Source organism: Lathyrus oleraceus, chromosome 6 (assembly GCF_024323335.1).
Source record: "Lathyrus oleraceus cultivar Zhongwan6 chromosome 6, CAAS_Psat_ZW6_1.0, whole genome shotgun sequence".
NCBI classification, from domain to species: domain Eukaryota; kingdom Viridiplantae; phylum Streptophyta; class Magnoliopsida; order Fabales; family Fabaceae; genus Lathyrus; species Lathyrus oleraceus.
The window spans coordinates 510,061,160-510,078,858 of record NC_066584.1 but is presented as its reverse complement, the minus strand read 5'-3'; the positions used below and the strand labels follow the sequence as shown (position 1 = coordinate 510,078,858).

General features: G+C 32.8%; 1 protein-coding gene across 1 annotated transcript; it reads right to left on the bottom strand.

Annotated features, from left to right (window-relative positions):
• Nucleotides 1–447: 447 nt before the first annotated feature.
• On the bottom strand, nucleotides 448–4,408 carry LOC127098083 (ras-related protein RABE1c). Its single transcript, XM_051036583.1, has 8 exons — nucleotides 4,125–4,408; nucleotides 2,693–2,765; nucleotides 2,302–2,402; nucleotides 1,805–1,870; nucleotides 1,407–1,504; nucleotides 1,127–1,189; nucleotides 956–1,048; nucleotides 448–807 (listed from the first exon to the last, which is right to left on the bottom strand). Exons 1-8 carry the CDS (start codon nucleotides 4,195–4,197, stop codon nucleotides 727–729), a joined length of 648 nt encoding a protein of 215 aa, XP_050892540.1. The 5' UTR covers nucleotides 4,198–4,408; the 3' UTR covers nucleotides 448–726.
• Nucleotides 4,409–17,699: the final 13,291 nt, after the last annotated feature.

The window sequence follows — 17,699 nt, the reverse complement described above, 5'->3', positions numbered from 1 at the left end:
AGGAGCAAAGTGAAAAAAATTAGCAAAGCGGTAAAAAATAAAGAGGTCAAGGGTTTCAACTTTCAAGGTCCACTTTCGACATAACAATACAAACATTGTTAGCTTTTTAAAATAAATAAAAATAATAATCATGATCTACTATGCGAAAGGAGATTATAAATAAGGTTGTGATAACTAAAAATAACGATGATGGGTGATTATGGTGGGAGAGGGCAAACGGTTATATGGTATTAAGGACTATCGTGTTCTAATCCCAACCTTTCTTTCATTTGATTGGTTTGTTCAATAAATTTTTTTTTAAATGTTGTCGCAATCATTAAGCAAAATAAAACATATGTTTATGAACCATGGTTACACATTTTGAACCGGATTTGCTTTGGATGAAAACTGCAATATTTCATGCATTTATGATTTTGGACTGATATACATTGCAATTTGCAAGTGAAGTGTTGTGATAATCTATCCATCAATATATCTTAGAGTAAAAGACTACATATGAAAGAAGAAATTGAAGCAATTCAACAAGACAGCACAAATTCCACCAACTAAATGAAGAGGAAAATAAACAGTTAAAAATATAAATTTTAAAACACGACATCTGAAGTTGGGAGATTGAGAGGGACAAATACATGCTCCCATGAATATTGTCATCAGAATAACATTAGCACCCAAATGAGCACTACTGTAAAACCTGCATCGTCTTACTGCAGATATTGATTCTTTTCACTAACCGCAGCAAGCTGATTTTGTTGCAGCTTGACCGCCATTCGCTGCCGGATCTTGTTGGTTAATCTTGATAGTCTGAGGCTGAACCGCCATAGAAGAAAATATCATCATTGAGTAACAAGAAAGAAGCAACAAACCTATGTACTTATTCTGCAAGGTAGCAGAATAAGTACTTGATGGCAAAATCTTACTTCTAGAAGAAGAAAATATAGCAGAGTCAACAAAGTACCTCGGATCTAGAATCTGTGTCTGCAAGCCTTTGCTTGATGTCTCTTGCTATTGAAAAGAAAACTTCCTCCACGTTCATGTTTGTTTTTGCACTCTGCATGGGTTATTCATTATAAGTAAAAAGAAATCATAGTTTAATGAAAATGTGAACATCATGTGTACCGCAACTTACAGTTTCAAAGAACTTGATACCATACTCATCAGCAAGAGCTTGACCTTTGGAGGTAGGTACAGCCTACAGAAAAAAGTAACACCTTATGTTTGTATCAATGGAAAATATAATAGAACAAAAACAGCAGAGAGCACACAGAGATTGCTCAATCTCAGATTAATAAATAAATGTGGTTTGCGCACTAGTCAATCGTGCAACAACTGTTTTGTCGGCTAACATCATACCCTAGCCAGCAAAGATGTATATAATGTAAATAGAAAGGACCACCAAATGTACATACCCTTTTACTTTCATCCATATCAGCCTTGTTTCCCACAAGTATCTTGTTTACATTGTCAGAAGCATGCTGTTCAATATTGCGAATCCAATTCCTAATATCTGAACAGAAAGAAGCGAACTACATTGAAAATCAAAAGGGATGAAGAATAAACAAAGGAAAGTTAATCATAAAAGAAAACCAGACCACTTCATAATCTAGCTAGTTAAATGTGAATCGGAAAGTATTGGAGTTACAAGGGAATAAGAGGAAATGGGAAAATAAAGAAGGAAATACAATTTTCTGGGTCAGCCGAAGCCAAAATGAAGCCTACAACTCTCAAACATGGGTGTATATCTATATCAAAATAAATTAATTGAAATGGCATTAAGCCGAAAACAAGACCAGGGAAAGGAGGGTACTATTGAAAGATGCTTCATCAGTAACATCATAAACCAGCAAGATACCCATGGCTCCACGGTAATAAGCTGCAACAGAAAGTAACATTGTAAGACATGTTCCTTTTATCAAAGAAATGGAGCAAGCAATAAGAGTAGGAGATCAATCAGTATTAGACTAAAGTAATTTTATAATTTTATAAAAGTATAAAACAGGCCCCGTGTGATTTAGACATGAGTCACAATTCGTAATGATTTAAATTATATTCCTTCAAAACTTGTAACTTCTGAACAAACAGAATTGTATAAAAAAAGCCCCTTCAAAACAAAAGCTACTGATAATACTTATATAACTAATTATATTAAAAAGGGCAAGTGGACAGCCGCCAATTAACTTCTATATGAATGTTTGTAAACATGTAGGCCTATTAGTTATCAATTCCCAGTTTATAAGACCAAGTGGACAACTGCCAATTTTGATTTTGTTAACAAGTTTGCACAAGACAAAACAAAACACATACCTGTAGTAATAGTTCTGAATCTCTCCTGGCCAGCTGTATCCCAGATTTGCAACTTAATGCGTTTGCCATCAAGTTCAATGGTTCTTATCTTGAAATCAATACTGCCATAGATTTTTATAATAAGATTATATTTTCATTAAAAAATATACAGATATGTCTGGTTGTGTACTGTGTACAATTATCTATGTGTATATAATGAAGGAAATCCAGTACCAAAAACTAGAAAGCAACGATATTAAACATGAGATTTAACAAGTATGCATCAAATGAACTCTGAGCCTGAGCTTGCTGTGTTTCTAAAGCATGTTAAAAGAGATACACGAGCCTAATAAATAACTTACAATAGATAATAGTGATAGATAGGGGGAAAAAGATGTCTACAGATACTAACCCAATGGTGGTGATAAAACTGGTTGTGAAGGAACCATCAGAAAATCTCAAAAGCAGACAACTCTTCCCCACACCTACAAATAGTTGAGCCATAAAAGTACTAAAAAAACATATATGTTATGTTAAAGTACAAAATGTTATTAAAGTTTCAACCATAACAACATTAAAACCAAACTAGATACATGGTAGTCAAATTGCAGAGCTGCTATGGCATGGTAGACTTTTGACTAATTGCCATACAAACCTTATGGCATTGCGGTTTTCAAATAGAAGGTTGTAGTAACTGCCATACTCATGAACCTATGGCACCAGCAGTGATAGTGAGGGATATTACAGGTACAAAGCCAAATAAATGGGGTCTCGAGACCTAAAATGAAGCCCACATGATCCCTAAGAGAAACCACTTTTAAAGACTAATACTATCACGCAATAGTGGCTTCATATGAAAGACTCCAACTTAATACTCTTTGTCAAAACTACTCAATTTCAAATTGACATCTTCTATGAACCCCGTTCTCTAGCAAGCTTCCATTTTCCAGTGAACAATTCATCAAACAGCTTTTTCTTTATGGCTTACTATTCATTATTCTTTTTTCCAGCAATGTCTCCTTGTCGTTATCTCTAAGATAGTAATATCTCCTTTCTACTATCTGGGTCGTCTCCTTATATTTGTCACTCTCTTTTCTTATAGTTAATATATTCCTATGTTTGAAATAATATTATCTTTACCCATTAGTCCACTTATATTACTATTACGATGATGATGATGGTACTTATGATATTATTTTATCTTATCAATTAAGTTCATTATTGTTAATTTTTGGTCTTTCTATAAAGCTCTGTAGATTATTTTTGGTATAACTTCGTATTGTTGGTGAGAATCCAGTTATTCCCTTTAATAACTCTTCTGAAGACATTGCATTTCACTAATCCAACCAATAAATTAGAAGTTCTTAACAAGTGAATTAAGTCCACATATTTTCATTAAGAGTGTAAAGGTAATGCACTATCAGTATAAAACATACATCCAATCAAAATCTTTAAATTTGCGAAATCATACCAGTATTTTTTTGTGTGATTTAGCGGGTTAAAAATGATTGCGATTCCGATACATATGTCTAGATACTGATAGTGGTTGTCGCCGTGTGAATTAACCACAATTTATTCTTTAAGATAAAAAAAGTGAATAACATATCCGTATTTACAATTTGGTGTGCACGATGGTTAAGATAACATGATAATATTTCGCATATGAATTGATAAAATTCAAAGTGTGCACAGAGTACTAAAGTGAGTAATTAAGACAAATTTATCATTCGCCATTGATAACATTGAGTTTATATAACAACAATCCGAAATAATAAAGAGAATAAATGAAGATCTGGAAAATAAAATTAAAAAAAAAAGTAAAAAAAGGAGAAGAATGAACGAACCACTATCGCCGATAAGAAGAAGCTTGATGAGGTAATCGTAATCGGCACGCGCTCTAGCGGGTGCTGCTGCCATGGCGCTGCGGTTGAAAAATGAAGAGTTCTTGTTGGCTGTTATCCTATTCTATGCCACTATGAGTAAGCACAGAGATCGGAATCGAAACAGTTAGAAGCGATTCGTTGGCGACATGGAAAGAGATCACAGACGAAACGACGAATCGCTTTTTGTGTTTTCGTTTTTCTTATTCTCTCTCTCTCTGTGTAATATGATTGTGAATGCAGTGGCGTTACGCCAACACTTTTCTTGTTGATAAATGGTCCTGCACACACCAGATTCGGACCCACGACCCCACCTCTGTATATGTTTTTTGGATTCTTATTAATTTTATTAGATAATGGATTTGTTTTTATTATTCAAGATAATGGAACTTTTTATATACTCTTTCTTATGTTTCAAATTAAAAGACTTTTAATCTAAATTTTAGTTATTTTACAATTAGATTAATTATTATGCATTGTCATTAAAAGTTTTATATAGTCGATTCATAATCATCGTCTGTTTGATTACTTTAGAGATTTTTGAAATAAAAAGTCAAACTTGTTTTAATATCCAATGGCTATGATTAATTGAAGGTGTAAAAAAAATTTATACTGTCAATGTATTTCAATTAAATCCTTTTACGATTCCAATTAAACATAAGTTATATTATTTATTTATTTATTTTTAAACTTTTCACATATAAATAAAATAAATAAATAAAAATACTATAAAGTTATGTATAATTTCTTCTTCTCATATAATATTGATTATGTTTATTAATTCGTTAATTCGTGTAAAATATTTAAAATAGCTTATAATTTTTGACTGATAGAGTATACAACAAAAATAATTGATTTTTATTATTTAAAAGATTTTTTTTGAAAAAATTATTTTAAAAATGTTAGGATAACAAGCTAACTTTTATATAAAGACCAAATATATTTCACCTATGTTTGAAAGAACAAAATTGAGAACTTAACAAGAACAAAATTGAGAACTTAACGAAATCTATAGCTAGATTGCATACGGTTTTCTAAGAATTGTCACTAACTTTCTCTTATGCATAACACTAATCCAAGCAAAATTTCTTAGGTGTTTGTCTAAGTCTTTAAGTAAGCTAATCGGTCAACAATAGGTGGTGATTTAGTATATGAGTATACTATGAATTATGCTTTTAAATAATTGGAATTTACCTACAAAAGACAATAGTGAAGCTTTCCAAGGCAAGCTTTTGGTGGATCATGTCAACAACCAGTTGGAAGTGGATAGCCTTTAACATATTGATAACTGCTCGACAAGTGTACTGATAATGTCGCAGTAATAAAAAAAATATTGAATTCACAAACACTGCTATTTAACAAAACAATAGTTGTGCAAGTATAAAGGTAACAAGAGAGTTCAAGTTTGTAGTTGAAAATCAAAGAAGTGTTCTAACAATTTAGAGAAAATGGTCAGATTTTGTCCAGAATCCCCTATTTCCCCTATTGATGTCTAATGTATTACATAAATCAAATGTTGTTATATTTCCAATCCCTTAATGTATAGCTCATTGGTTTTTGTTAGAGTTCTCTTATCCTTATTCAATCGGCTACTACTCAATGTGTTAATTTTCCTATATCAGACACATAGATTAAACGTCAATATTCATTATTCATTTGTAATCACATTAACAAAATATCTCAAATAATGCGCTTTACGTGAAAGAAGCAATCTATAACATAAGAAAATTAGTTGTTCTAAAAATCACAATTTCATCATTTGGTATTTGCTCTCCATGTCACTATTTCAAAGGTAAATAATGTTTTTTTATACTTTGTCCAACCAAATTGGTCTTTTCATTGCAACCCAATCAGTAATTGCTTTGTACTGTATCATGTTTTATTTTACCACTTACTTATTTGATAAAGGAAAGATAACTAAGTTTCTAATTATTTTATTTTCGCAAATAAATACATCAATTTTTCTTGGGAACCCAACCTACAGTTATTTTACACTAGTGTAAAAATAACTTTAGAATTATTAGTATCATATTCAATTTCTTAAAGAAAGGTATAAAATTAATATGCATTGGCAATTTTATAATTAAAATAAATTTTTTAATTTTAGTATTAACTATTAATACTGGTTTTTTAGAAAAGTATATGATTAATGTTAGTTAAATTTAAAACAAATAAACTTACTTTACATTTGATATCTGATTTTAAGAATAATAAATATAAAATAAAATAAAAATGACATATCGTGTCATTATAAATTTATATCTGATTTTATGAAAAATAAATATGACATGTAAATTACTATATTAAATTTAAAATAAATATACTTATTTTATACTAGGGATCTGATTTTAAGAATAATAAGTATAAGGCATATCTTATTCTCATTCAGAGTCGGTATTTCCACTCTTTTCCAACGCAGATCGGGGTGCCGAGGTCATGGAAACAAACCGTTGAGGTATTCATCTCTCAATTGTGTTCTACTATTTGATTTGTTAATATTTTTTTCTTTTGTAGTTTTGTTTAATATAAAAGTTAGAGTCTTCTGGTAATTTAAGGGTAATGTTAGAGTGAAAATCTTAAAACTGCAGTGGTTTATTTTTGTATGTACATAGTATTTTTTTATAAGAATGTTAAAATTTCTTAAAAGAAAAAGTAGTTGTGAGATGAATGTCAACAACGTATTACGAGGGTTGAATCTTGACCTTTTTCACACAACTATGATTGACAATATGCGTAAAATATATGAGATTTTAATTATGTTTGAAAACTACCTAGACTTTTTTTATGAGTGAAAAAATTATTTTATAGGAAGTCCTACTGTTATCTTTCTTACATGTTTTGTTCTTGTCTTTTTGTCATTAGTCAAATCCATAATATCAATACATATACTATTTATGTGAGAATTTTTTAGACTTTAACGGGTTGTGTATCCATTTTTTTTTTAAGTTGTGTATCCATTTTACATACATGATATTTAATACTATTTGTTATTTGATACTAGTATTAAGTAGTAGGTTTCGTGATTTCTCTCTTGCAATGTATCTTATCATAGAAATTGAGATTGTACTAGAGACATGTATAGTCAAAGAAGGTATGTTAATTGCATGTTTTTTTATATCATGCATATTTCTTGCTATTATATTCCCATGAAAATATCATAAGTTTAAAATTCAATATTTGATACTAATATTTTTATAATATCATTATTTTTTATTTTTCAACAAGGATATAATAACATTAAGAGAAATTATAGACACATTTATATAAAATGAAAGAGTCATTATTATTTCTTTAATTTTATGTTCATTCTCGTACTATATGTAGAATGAGTAATGCTATTTATAACGGAAAAATATATCATGAAGCTAGAGAAATATAACTGAAAAATATATCATTTGTAGGCACATCAACAAGACAACACTTGGATTCATGGCTATTATGTAACAAAAAATATGTTTGACATTATTCATACGGGTATATTTCAAAGATTACATGAGGTAATAAAAATATCATATAATTTTATGTTTTAACACGTACGTTTGTTTAATATATTTTATTGTTTGAATTTGTAGATTTATGATGATCTATCGTCATATGACAATGATGTTATTGATAATAATCGACAAATCTGAGCTTAATTCTTTTTCTAAATAGTTGAAGAACAACATCAAATTGAAGAGAAAGAAACAAGAAGTTAGATAAAATGTGACTTTTTATAAAGAAAAAAAAAAGAAGTTAGTTAAAATATGATGTTTCATAGGAACTAATATTAACTTTTAAATTCACACTTTTTTAAATATACATTTGAATTTGAATTTATATTATTTCTTAGTAAACTTTAATTTTGATATTGTTTACATTACTTGATATAAAATTTTATATCAAAATTAAAATTTATGAATTAAATTTGATGGAGTTGAAATGAAATGACACTAGATGTCTTTTATAACACCAATTTTTTAGGAAAGAAAATGTGAGATAGGTACACAATACACCTATTTTAAGAAAGGTTATACACCTGATTAATGAAGAAAAAATAGGTATGAAAGATCAAATAACTCTTCGTTAAACTGTTAACACCTAATTTTTGACAAAATTGGTATGATATCTACGTTTCACAATCATTATAGGTAGAAATATGTGTCATAAGTTGGTATATAGTAAAAAAAAATCCACCAAAGTTATAACACCAATTTTTGAACATATCAAGTATGATTCATAAGTTATTACACCTCTTTGAAGGAGGAAAAAAGGTGTCAAATGTTAGTTTTAACAACTATTCATAACTCATATAACACCAGTTTATCATCGATGTTAAATTGAATTATCATACCTATTTTTAAATTGGTGTCCAAATTATACTTACAATACCGGTGACAACAACACCGGAAAAAATTAGGTATTAAATCTCTTAAAAACTGGTGTTAAATCTCTTATCTGCACTAGTGTTAACTCATATCAGACAAAAAAAATCACTTCTAAGGAAAAATTGTTCATTCTCTGCTTTTTTCACTACCCTTTTGTCATCATGTCACTCTTGCACTTCTCAAGCTCATTTATGGTTTCAAATCTCTCTTCACTGTCAATTTCAACATTCCCATCTCTTTCTTCTTCCACGAAACCTTACCTCTGAATATCATACTCATTTTTTATGCTTTTGAACGTCAACATGGCAAGACCATTTGAGTTGGTGAAGGATATTAATGATAGTAAAGAGTTATTGAAGATTGATGTTAGAATCGACTGTGGTCTCAATGAATAAGGAACACTTCGAGATGATTGTGGTTGATAAAGAGGTCAGTTTATTTATAGAATCTTCAACACTCGGTGTAAAAGGATAAACGTTCTTCATTTTTTTAACATGTTTCTATTTTTGAGTTTTGAATTTTTTCCTTTTCAAGAGTTTTCCGTCTACTATGTTTCTATGCTTCACATAAAATCTTAAGGGATATGTTTATGACTTCAACTCACATACAAATATGTGGAGTATTTGTATTTTATGTGATATCTTAAAAGTTAAGGTTAAATAATGTTTATGATGTCTTCTATCAACATTCTTGTGTTAAAATGGAAGTTTGCTTGCAATTTATAAAAACCAAGTTTTCATAACACTGTTTTAAACATGCATGTGTTTCTTTCCCACTAACTAAAACAAGTTTATGACATACTTTTCATTTCAGGGGTCTAATATTCATGTCAAAGTTCCAACTATGTTTAAACAAGCATTTGATTTCCTGTTAGTCATCAATAACACTTAGACAATTGCAAAATTTCAAGTTTTGTTAAATGAATTGTTGTTCAAACCTTATGATCACAAATTTCTCTTGGTCTTCACTAGTAGAACTTCTGTTTGTGACGAAAACAAACATGATATGCCTCCTAAAATCCGGAAGTTCACACCTTTTGCTGATATTATATCTAGAAAATGGAAAATGGATGTTTTAATAGATATGTGTAAACATCTCTGGTTTTTTAAATTTTTTTATTTGATTCAGTATATCAATCATAGTTATAACATTTTTTTTGTTTCTTCATTCAGTTTCACATATGTTATTGGAATGGTTGCTGACATTGATTACACATAATTATAAAGTGGGAGCAAAAAACAACAAATAAATTTGATATTAAAGGACTTGGGGTGTGTCTATAACAATCCTCCAGCATTCTAATTTTATTTTATATTTCATGTTGTTTTTAATTTTTTTAACTGTCTTGATTTCTATGTATGTAGTAACAACATTATATATTGTACCTTGTAGGAAGGTTGTTGGTCAAAATAGATGAGAAAAAGAAGGAGGAATGAAATAAAATAGAAATAAGAAAGGCATAGAGAAATTGAAGGAGGAAATACATGGAGAGAGAAAGAGAAAAACTCTTAGTAGATTTTAACCATTTGTTTATTTCTTCTGTTAGCTATAAAAGTCATGCCATGTTTCATTGATTATATGCAACAACAAGAAAAACACAACCAGCGAGTTACAAAGAGAAGAAAAATTCCAATATAGGAATTTTGTGAAAAATATTTAGAGAAAAATATTTCTTTAGGTGTAATTGGGTTGTGGGTGTTGAGAATGTATCAAGTGTGAGTATTGTGGATAATAGTCCCACATTGGTTGGAAATATGGAGACTTGAGCATTTATAAATGAGAGAATCCACTCACTTATCACCTTAAGGTTTTAGGTAAATATGTGGTGTGCCTCTCACAAAGATATTGCTCTAGAAAAGAAGTCTCACAATATTTGTATCGAAAGTCAAACGACGCCAATGTAATGAATAAGAAATATTCAATTTCTCTATGCCTTTCTTATTTCTATTTTGTTTCATTCCTTCTTCTTTTTCTCATCTATTTTGACCAATAATCTCCCACTTGAAGATTGACTTCAGTCAATCTTCACACCTCAATCATGCAACAACCTTCTCTGGTATGTTATTGTAGTAGGCAAACTGAAGTTATGCTCAGTTTAGTCTTAATATACTTAACTCCTTTAGTCTTAATATACTACATTCGAATTTAACCCAACAACATACATAATGCAGTACAATACAAATAAAACTTTTTCACATGTTCAACAATAAAATAACTTAACTCCTTGACAATAATAACACCTTCATGACAACAACAAAAAGTGGATTACCATAACATTCCACATTATAGACAAAACAACATTTCAAAATACTACACAAACCAAACACTGATTCATAACTAACCCAACAACCATCAAACACACCACTTTCTAACTTACCATAATCATTTGTTTAAAATGGACGCATAAACCTGATCCGGAGAATGACTTATTATAAACCCAAGCTTATCTCCCCTCTTTAGCCTCTTATTCTTTGATACTCATACCACCCTATTCCGATAAACTTTTTCATTTTAACAATCTTTTTGTTCGACTTTGCACTATGAACCTTTGCAGGATAGATCCTCCTGGTGTCAGAATCGATCAACTCTATTGCCTTTTAGTTCCAATATAGGCAATTCTTTGTTACTTCTTTCGGAAAATGTTGTTACATATAACAAAAAAAGTAACATATTACAATTCTTTTTCGATTTTTCTTCAAGTTTAAATACACAATTATTCCAACATACCATCACATTCTTGCGATCTTTGTATACAGGGCTTATCTCTTTTTCCCAATAGGAATCTTCCTCTGAGTCTTCATCATCGTCGTCGAAAGAATAACCATTGCCTTCCATGTTCACACAATGGATCTTGGAAATCTATCCACGGTTTTTTATGAATCTCATTGGTATTTTGTTCTTCTATTTCTATTAAACTATGAGCCCTACTGAAGCTAGCCAGAAATATAGCTAAACGCGTTACACGACCAAACATACAACAGAGTTGCCACCGAACTTTATTTATCCCAAAAGAGAGAAGTGAGTCGGTTATGCAAGGGGAAGGTATTAACACCCCTCACATCCATGGTACTCCGTGGGAATCGTTTTGATTGCTCTTGCTTGGATGGGTGTTGCTATCTTCATGTACCTGCAAAATAAAAAATGGATTAGAAAAAAAGTGTGCTCGAGGAGGATTGGGGCCCTCATGCATACGCATTCTCATAGTGCAATGAGAAAGTCAGAGCCTTGTAGTTCGTGGAACCATAAAAAGAAAAAAAAGAAAATTGCTCACCAAGGATTCACATCTTTGTGCCTACGTATCCTTATAGTGCAATAAGGAAGTTAGAGCTCCATAGTTTGGAGGACTGAGACTGAAAAAAAGATAGATCGGGGTGGTGTTTAAACTGGAATAAACTAGAAATTGACTGAAGCAGTGTTTAAACTAAGGCAAAAAAGAAGTAGAAAAATGGTGTCAACACCAAGAAAATGGTGTTAACCGGGAAGGTGATTAACCCACATTGTGGTGTCATAACCAAGAACAAAAATATAAAAGTGGTGTCAAAATTAAGAAAAAGGTGTTAACCATGAAGGTGATTAACCCAAATTGTGGTGTCATAACCAAGAACAGAAATATAAGAGTGGTGTCAAAACTAAGGAAAAGGTATGTTAACCATGAAAGTGATTAACCCAAATTGTGGCGTCATAACCAAAAACATAAATATAAAAGTTGTGTCAAAACTAATGAAAGGGTATGTTAACCATAAAGGTGATTAACCCAGATTGTGATGCCATAACTAAGAACGGAAGTATAAAAGTGGTGTCAAAACCAAGAAACAAAGATAAAATGTGTCAAAACCAAGGAAAGGGTATGTTAACCATGAAAGTGATTAACCCAAATTTTGGTGTCATACCCAAGTGAAGGAGAATTGTCATCCAAGGCGCAGCGGAATTTAAAAATTTCTCCATTTAGTGATCCTTACGAATGGGCATGATCAGTGATAGAATTGTTACCTCTTGTGGCGATTCAAACCTTTGGTGCAGATCTCTTGTAACGATCAAAACCTTGGATACAAATCCACGGAGCGATCACGAACGTTGAACGATGACAACGTCTCTACTCAGTCCACACGAACGGGTTCCTTCAATCTCAGTGCTAGCTGGTACTAATGAAGGCTTTGAGTGAGAGAGAGAGAGGGAAACGAAATTCCAAGTCTTCACTTAAGTTGAGTCTCTGTGATAATGCTTCTACCCAAGGGGTTCTATTTATAGAACCACTTGTGTGGGCTTCAAGCTAAAAAGCCCACTTAAGTGTATTTTGGTCCATATCTTATAATATGCCCAAAATCACTTAAGTATTTGGTACCTTACCATATTTCATATTCCACTTAAGTGCACCGTACCTTACGATGTTCCTTAGTTACTCTATCTCTCATCAATCCGTCATTTGCGTGTGACCCTGTAGGTTTTCGCGACGTTGGCAATTATATTAAATCACGCATTTAACATAATAAACAGTGAGCGGTATCTAGCAGCACATCACTGCTACCCAAGACACGAAAATGTCATGTGATCTGACAAAACCTCCTGTGATAATAATTATGTGTATAATTACCCCTTTGCCCTTATGTCTATATTGAACACAAGGTATAGATCGTGTCATCCTTGTCCAGTTCAATATTGGGCCCATAGACATTTATCCTGTTACGCAGGATTAAGTCATACTTGATACATTAAACGGACTAGCTATTCTAGGGACTTTATTAAACAACCATAATAAAGAAAAAGCCTTAAATAATTCGATACAAGTACCAAAAGTATTGGCCTCTAGGGCTTACACCATCACCAAGAACATAAATATAAAAGTGGTTTCAAAACCAAGGAAAGGGTATGTTAACCATGAAGGTGATTAACCCAAATTGTGGTGGCATAACCAATAACAGAAATATAAAAGTGGTGTCAAAATCAAGGAAATGGTATGTTAACCACGAAGGTGATTAACCCAAATTGTGGTGTCATAACCAAGAACAGAAATATAAAAGTGGTATCAAAAGCAAGAAAATGGTATGTTAACCATACAGGTGATTAACCCAAATAAGGAAAGCAAATGATGGTGTTTAAACCAAGAGGAACTTGAGATGGTGAGCCATAAGGCTAGTTGCAGACTTGACAGTGTGTTGACTTGAATTGCACTAAAGTATATGAATAGAGATGAATACTCTAAGCAACTGGGTCATTCGTCCCATACCCAAAATATTCAGAATGAGGATAAGAATGCTCCCTCTCACCCCTTCTCAATTGCTTAAGGCTCATGACATACAATCCTTGTCAATGTCTAACAAGTTGTTGAAACAGGTTCTCAGAGATGCTCTGTGGGGATGAGGCAGATGTCTGATTCCTTGACTTGAGCTTGAGGTTTTGTACTTGTTGAGAAGCTTGAGCTCCAAAATAACAGAGACAAGTCACATCAAGTGACCAAGAGACTTATAGTCACTTGATAAAGATAAAGGGAATATGTGCAGAGTCAAAGGATCTAGTTGATCAAATGGGATTTGATCAAGCTAAATAAAAGGGAAGAATATGGATAAAACACACAATGCATGGTCATACAAAGACTAGCACATGGTCTCATTGTTAGCTAGCCCAAGAGTGAGCCATGTGGATGCGAAAGTGTACTAAGCCTAAGTCTCATTGTTAGGTAGCCCAAGAGTAAGCCATGTGTGTGTTGATGTGTACTATCCTAACAAAATCATTGTGTTAAGCAGAGTTATAAGGCAATGAACAAAAATCAAGATGACAAGATCACAAGTTCAAAGTTCAACAGGTGAATAAGGTGTAAGTGATCAAGAGGTCAATGAGTCCAAGGTCACTCCAGATCAAGCATAGTTCTAAGTCCTAAGTCCTAAGTCCAAAGTCTTCAATATCACTCCTAGTCAAGCATGGGTCTTAAGGATCAAGTCTATCCATTTTATCATATTTTGATTCATTGAGATTGTCAAGCAAACCAAACACAAGATAAGAAGCATAAGATGAACAAGATAAGATGTATGAAGTGAGATGATGAATAATGAGACATAAAAAGTAAACTGCTAGAATGTAAAGTGTTAGAGGTTTGAAGTTAGATGTTAGATGTTAGAAGGAAAATTCAAGTAATCACATTGGGATCATCTATCAACAAGTCAAAGGATTCAAACATATGCTACACCAAAGGATAAACTATCACTAACTCAAAGTGTCAAAAATATGATCAAATGATCATCTATCAACATATTGAATTAGAGAAGCTTGAATCAACTAAGGGAATCATATATGAATGTTTTGAAATGTTGAAGATTTGATCAACCAAACAATCACACAAGCCAAATCAAAAGATGAACAAAATTGAATTAAAATCAAGATGAAATTGAGAAGTGTGAAATAATATGGAAAAAAATAATTAAAATAAAAAACAAGTTTATAAAGAAAATAAAATAGAAACCAGCAAGGAGGGTGCAAGGCTGGTACAAGGGTGAACTTTAAGAAATATGAGTTCAGGCCCTATTGTTAAGCCCAAAGTCTTGATCCAATTAAGACAGGGGGTGTAAAAGCTTTGGGAGGTGTAAGAAGTAAATGGACTGGGCCTGAGGCCCAAGGGGAACCAACACGTGAATGCAGCTAAACTTCAAGGCAAATAAATTAAACCAAGTCACGCTTTAGACCTAAACTTGTTCTCTCCGTCTCCGTCGCGTCGGCATCGCCTCTGGCGGCGGCGAAGGTCGTTTCATCACCAGAATCACATCATTAGAACCAATTCTCCATTCTAAACCTAATTTTAGAGTCTATTGCTCCTAATTCTCCATCAAATCTCTGAACTGAGGATTCTAATGGATGAGCCCCAGAGCTTGGACTTGAAATTAAATGGTGGTTTGGCACAAAATCAACTCAAGAGTTTAGGGCTTTTTCTCCTCAGAAGAATCTCTACACAGTGGTAACTGTGGTTTCGTGAAAAGATGGAAGAAGTCAAACCCTCCGGCGTGGCTGCTCCGGTGAAGATGACGAACTGAGGAAGATGAACAAATCTGAATCAGTTATGCATTCTTCTCTTTTTCCTTACTCTGTCTGCTTCTTTGTTGAGCGGCCTAGCTCAAGATTGTTGAGCTTCAAGGTGAAGACTCAACAATCCTTAAAGAAACCGAGCTTTAAAGGTAGGTTAAGTATTTTTCTGCAAAGTAACTTTAGGTTTTTTCTCCTCCCCCTATTGCTCAAAGATGAAGTCCCTTTTGTAGGAGAACGAGTGAGGTAGTCTGTGATCTTCATATGTGTGAAGCAGGGAGAATGAATGAGGTTAAGTGATGATAATAGTGTTAAAACAGAAACACTAAGGTATGCTTCTGTAAAATCACACATTGTTTTATTTAATACTGAAACATGGCTTAAATAGCCTACAAAATGAAAACCGAAATAGCAAAAATAACTGCAGAAAAATAGGAACAGAACGTAGAGAGAAAAGACTGAAACAAACTCCTACTAACCCACTAAAATAGAACGTGCTCAGCACCTCCTAAAAGCACTAGGTTAATTTAAATCACTAACAGAAATTCTAAATTGTAGCTAGTACACTAACACATCAGATCCAACAATTCCTCCCTTTAAACTGGAAATGCTAATCAAGCATCCAGTTTAATCTTCTCGAACTTGTATCCCAAGCAAGCTTCTTAGCTTAACAAATGTCTCCAATTTTACTGGTTTAGTCATGATATCTGCCACCTGCTCTTCAGTCCCACAAAACACTAGCTTCACAATTTCTTGACTTGTAAGATCACGTATAATGATACCTCACATCTATATGTTTTGTCCTCTTATGCATCACTGGATTTTTTGAGAGTTTAATGGAGGAATTATTATCGCATAAGATCTCAAAGCACTGACAAGGCTTGGTGTTGAACTGTTGAAGAATTCCTTTCACCCAAACACAGTGGCAAGCACAGGATGTTGCAGCTACATACTCAGCTTCGGTCGAGGATAAAGTGACTATAGCTTGTTTTCGTGAACTCCAACACACAACTGCTTCACTTAGTAGAAATACATATCCTGACGTGCTCTTCATGTCGTCTATATCTCCGGCATAATCGCTATCAGTATATACCTTTGGTATTGAGTCAGATTCCCACTTATAGAAGAGACCAAAATCCAGAGTGCCCCTTAAGTACCTTAAAGCCCTCTTAGCAATCTGCATATGCTCTTCTCTAGGTTTGGCCATGAAACGAGATATTAAACATACCACATACATCATATCAGGTCTGGTGACTGTTAAATACATAAGGCAACCCACGAGTTACTTGTATGTAGTAGCATCCACATCTTTGCCTTCTCTTTCAATTGAGAGTTTGGTCCCTAGTACTATAGGATTTTTGACAGGATTGCAGTTCCACATTCTGAATCTTTCAAGCACTTCCTTAGCATACTTCTTCTGACATAGATGGATTCCCTTCATGCTTTAATGTACTTTAACACCAAGAAAGAAAGTCATCCTCCCTAGATCAGTCATCTCGAATTTTTGTTTCATTGATTGCTTAAACTCTTCACACATCACATCATCATTCCCAATAAAAATTAAATCATCTACATAAAGGCTTACCATAAGCAATTTTTCTCTAACACTCTTGCTGAACAAAGTGTGATCATGGCTGCTTTTCTCATGCCCCTTATGTCTGAAATAACTTTCAATTCGACTAAACCATGCTCTAGGAGCCTGTTTTAGGCCGTAAAGAGCTTTGTTAAGTCGATAAACTTTGTCTTCCTCACCTTTCTTGACAAATCCTTCTGGTTGATCCATATACACAACTTCCTTTAGCTCCCTGTATAAGAAAGCACTCTTTACATCCAACTGATACACTGTCCATCCTTTTTGTGCAGCAACAGCGAGCATAATTCTTATAGTGTCTCATCGAGCAACTAGAGCAAAAACTTCATCATAATCGATCCCTTCCTTTTGAGAATACCCTTTTACAACTAGCCTCGCCTTGTATTTATTGACCTGTCCATCCTCATTTAGTTTTGTTTTGAAAACCCATTTGACCCCTATAGTTTTTTCTCGAGCCGGTAGAACCACAAGCTCCCAAGTATTGTTCTTCTCGATAGCTTGTAACTCACGTTTCATTGCCTCTATCCATTTTTCTTCTTTGGCCGCTTCTACAAAATTTGGAGGATCATTGTG

Bases quoted from the DNA above. Each gene is read 5' to 3' on its own strand.
- LOC127098083 (XM_051036583.1), bottom strand. From the start codon at position 4,197: ATGGCAGCAGCACCCGCTAGAGCGCGTGCCGATTACGATTACCTCATC. The intron at 1,871-2,301 runs GTATGTGTTTTG...TTTCTGTTGCAG, and splicing joins ATTCAGAACTATTACTACAG to CTTATTACCGTGGAGCCATG. The intron at 1,049-1,126 runs GTAAGTTGCGGT...TAACCCATGCAG, and splicing joins GTATCAAGTTCTTTGAAACT to AGTGCAAAAACAAACATGAA.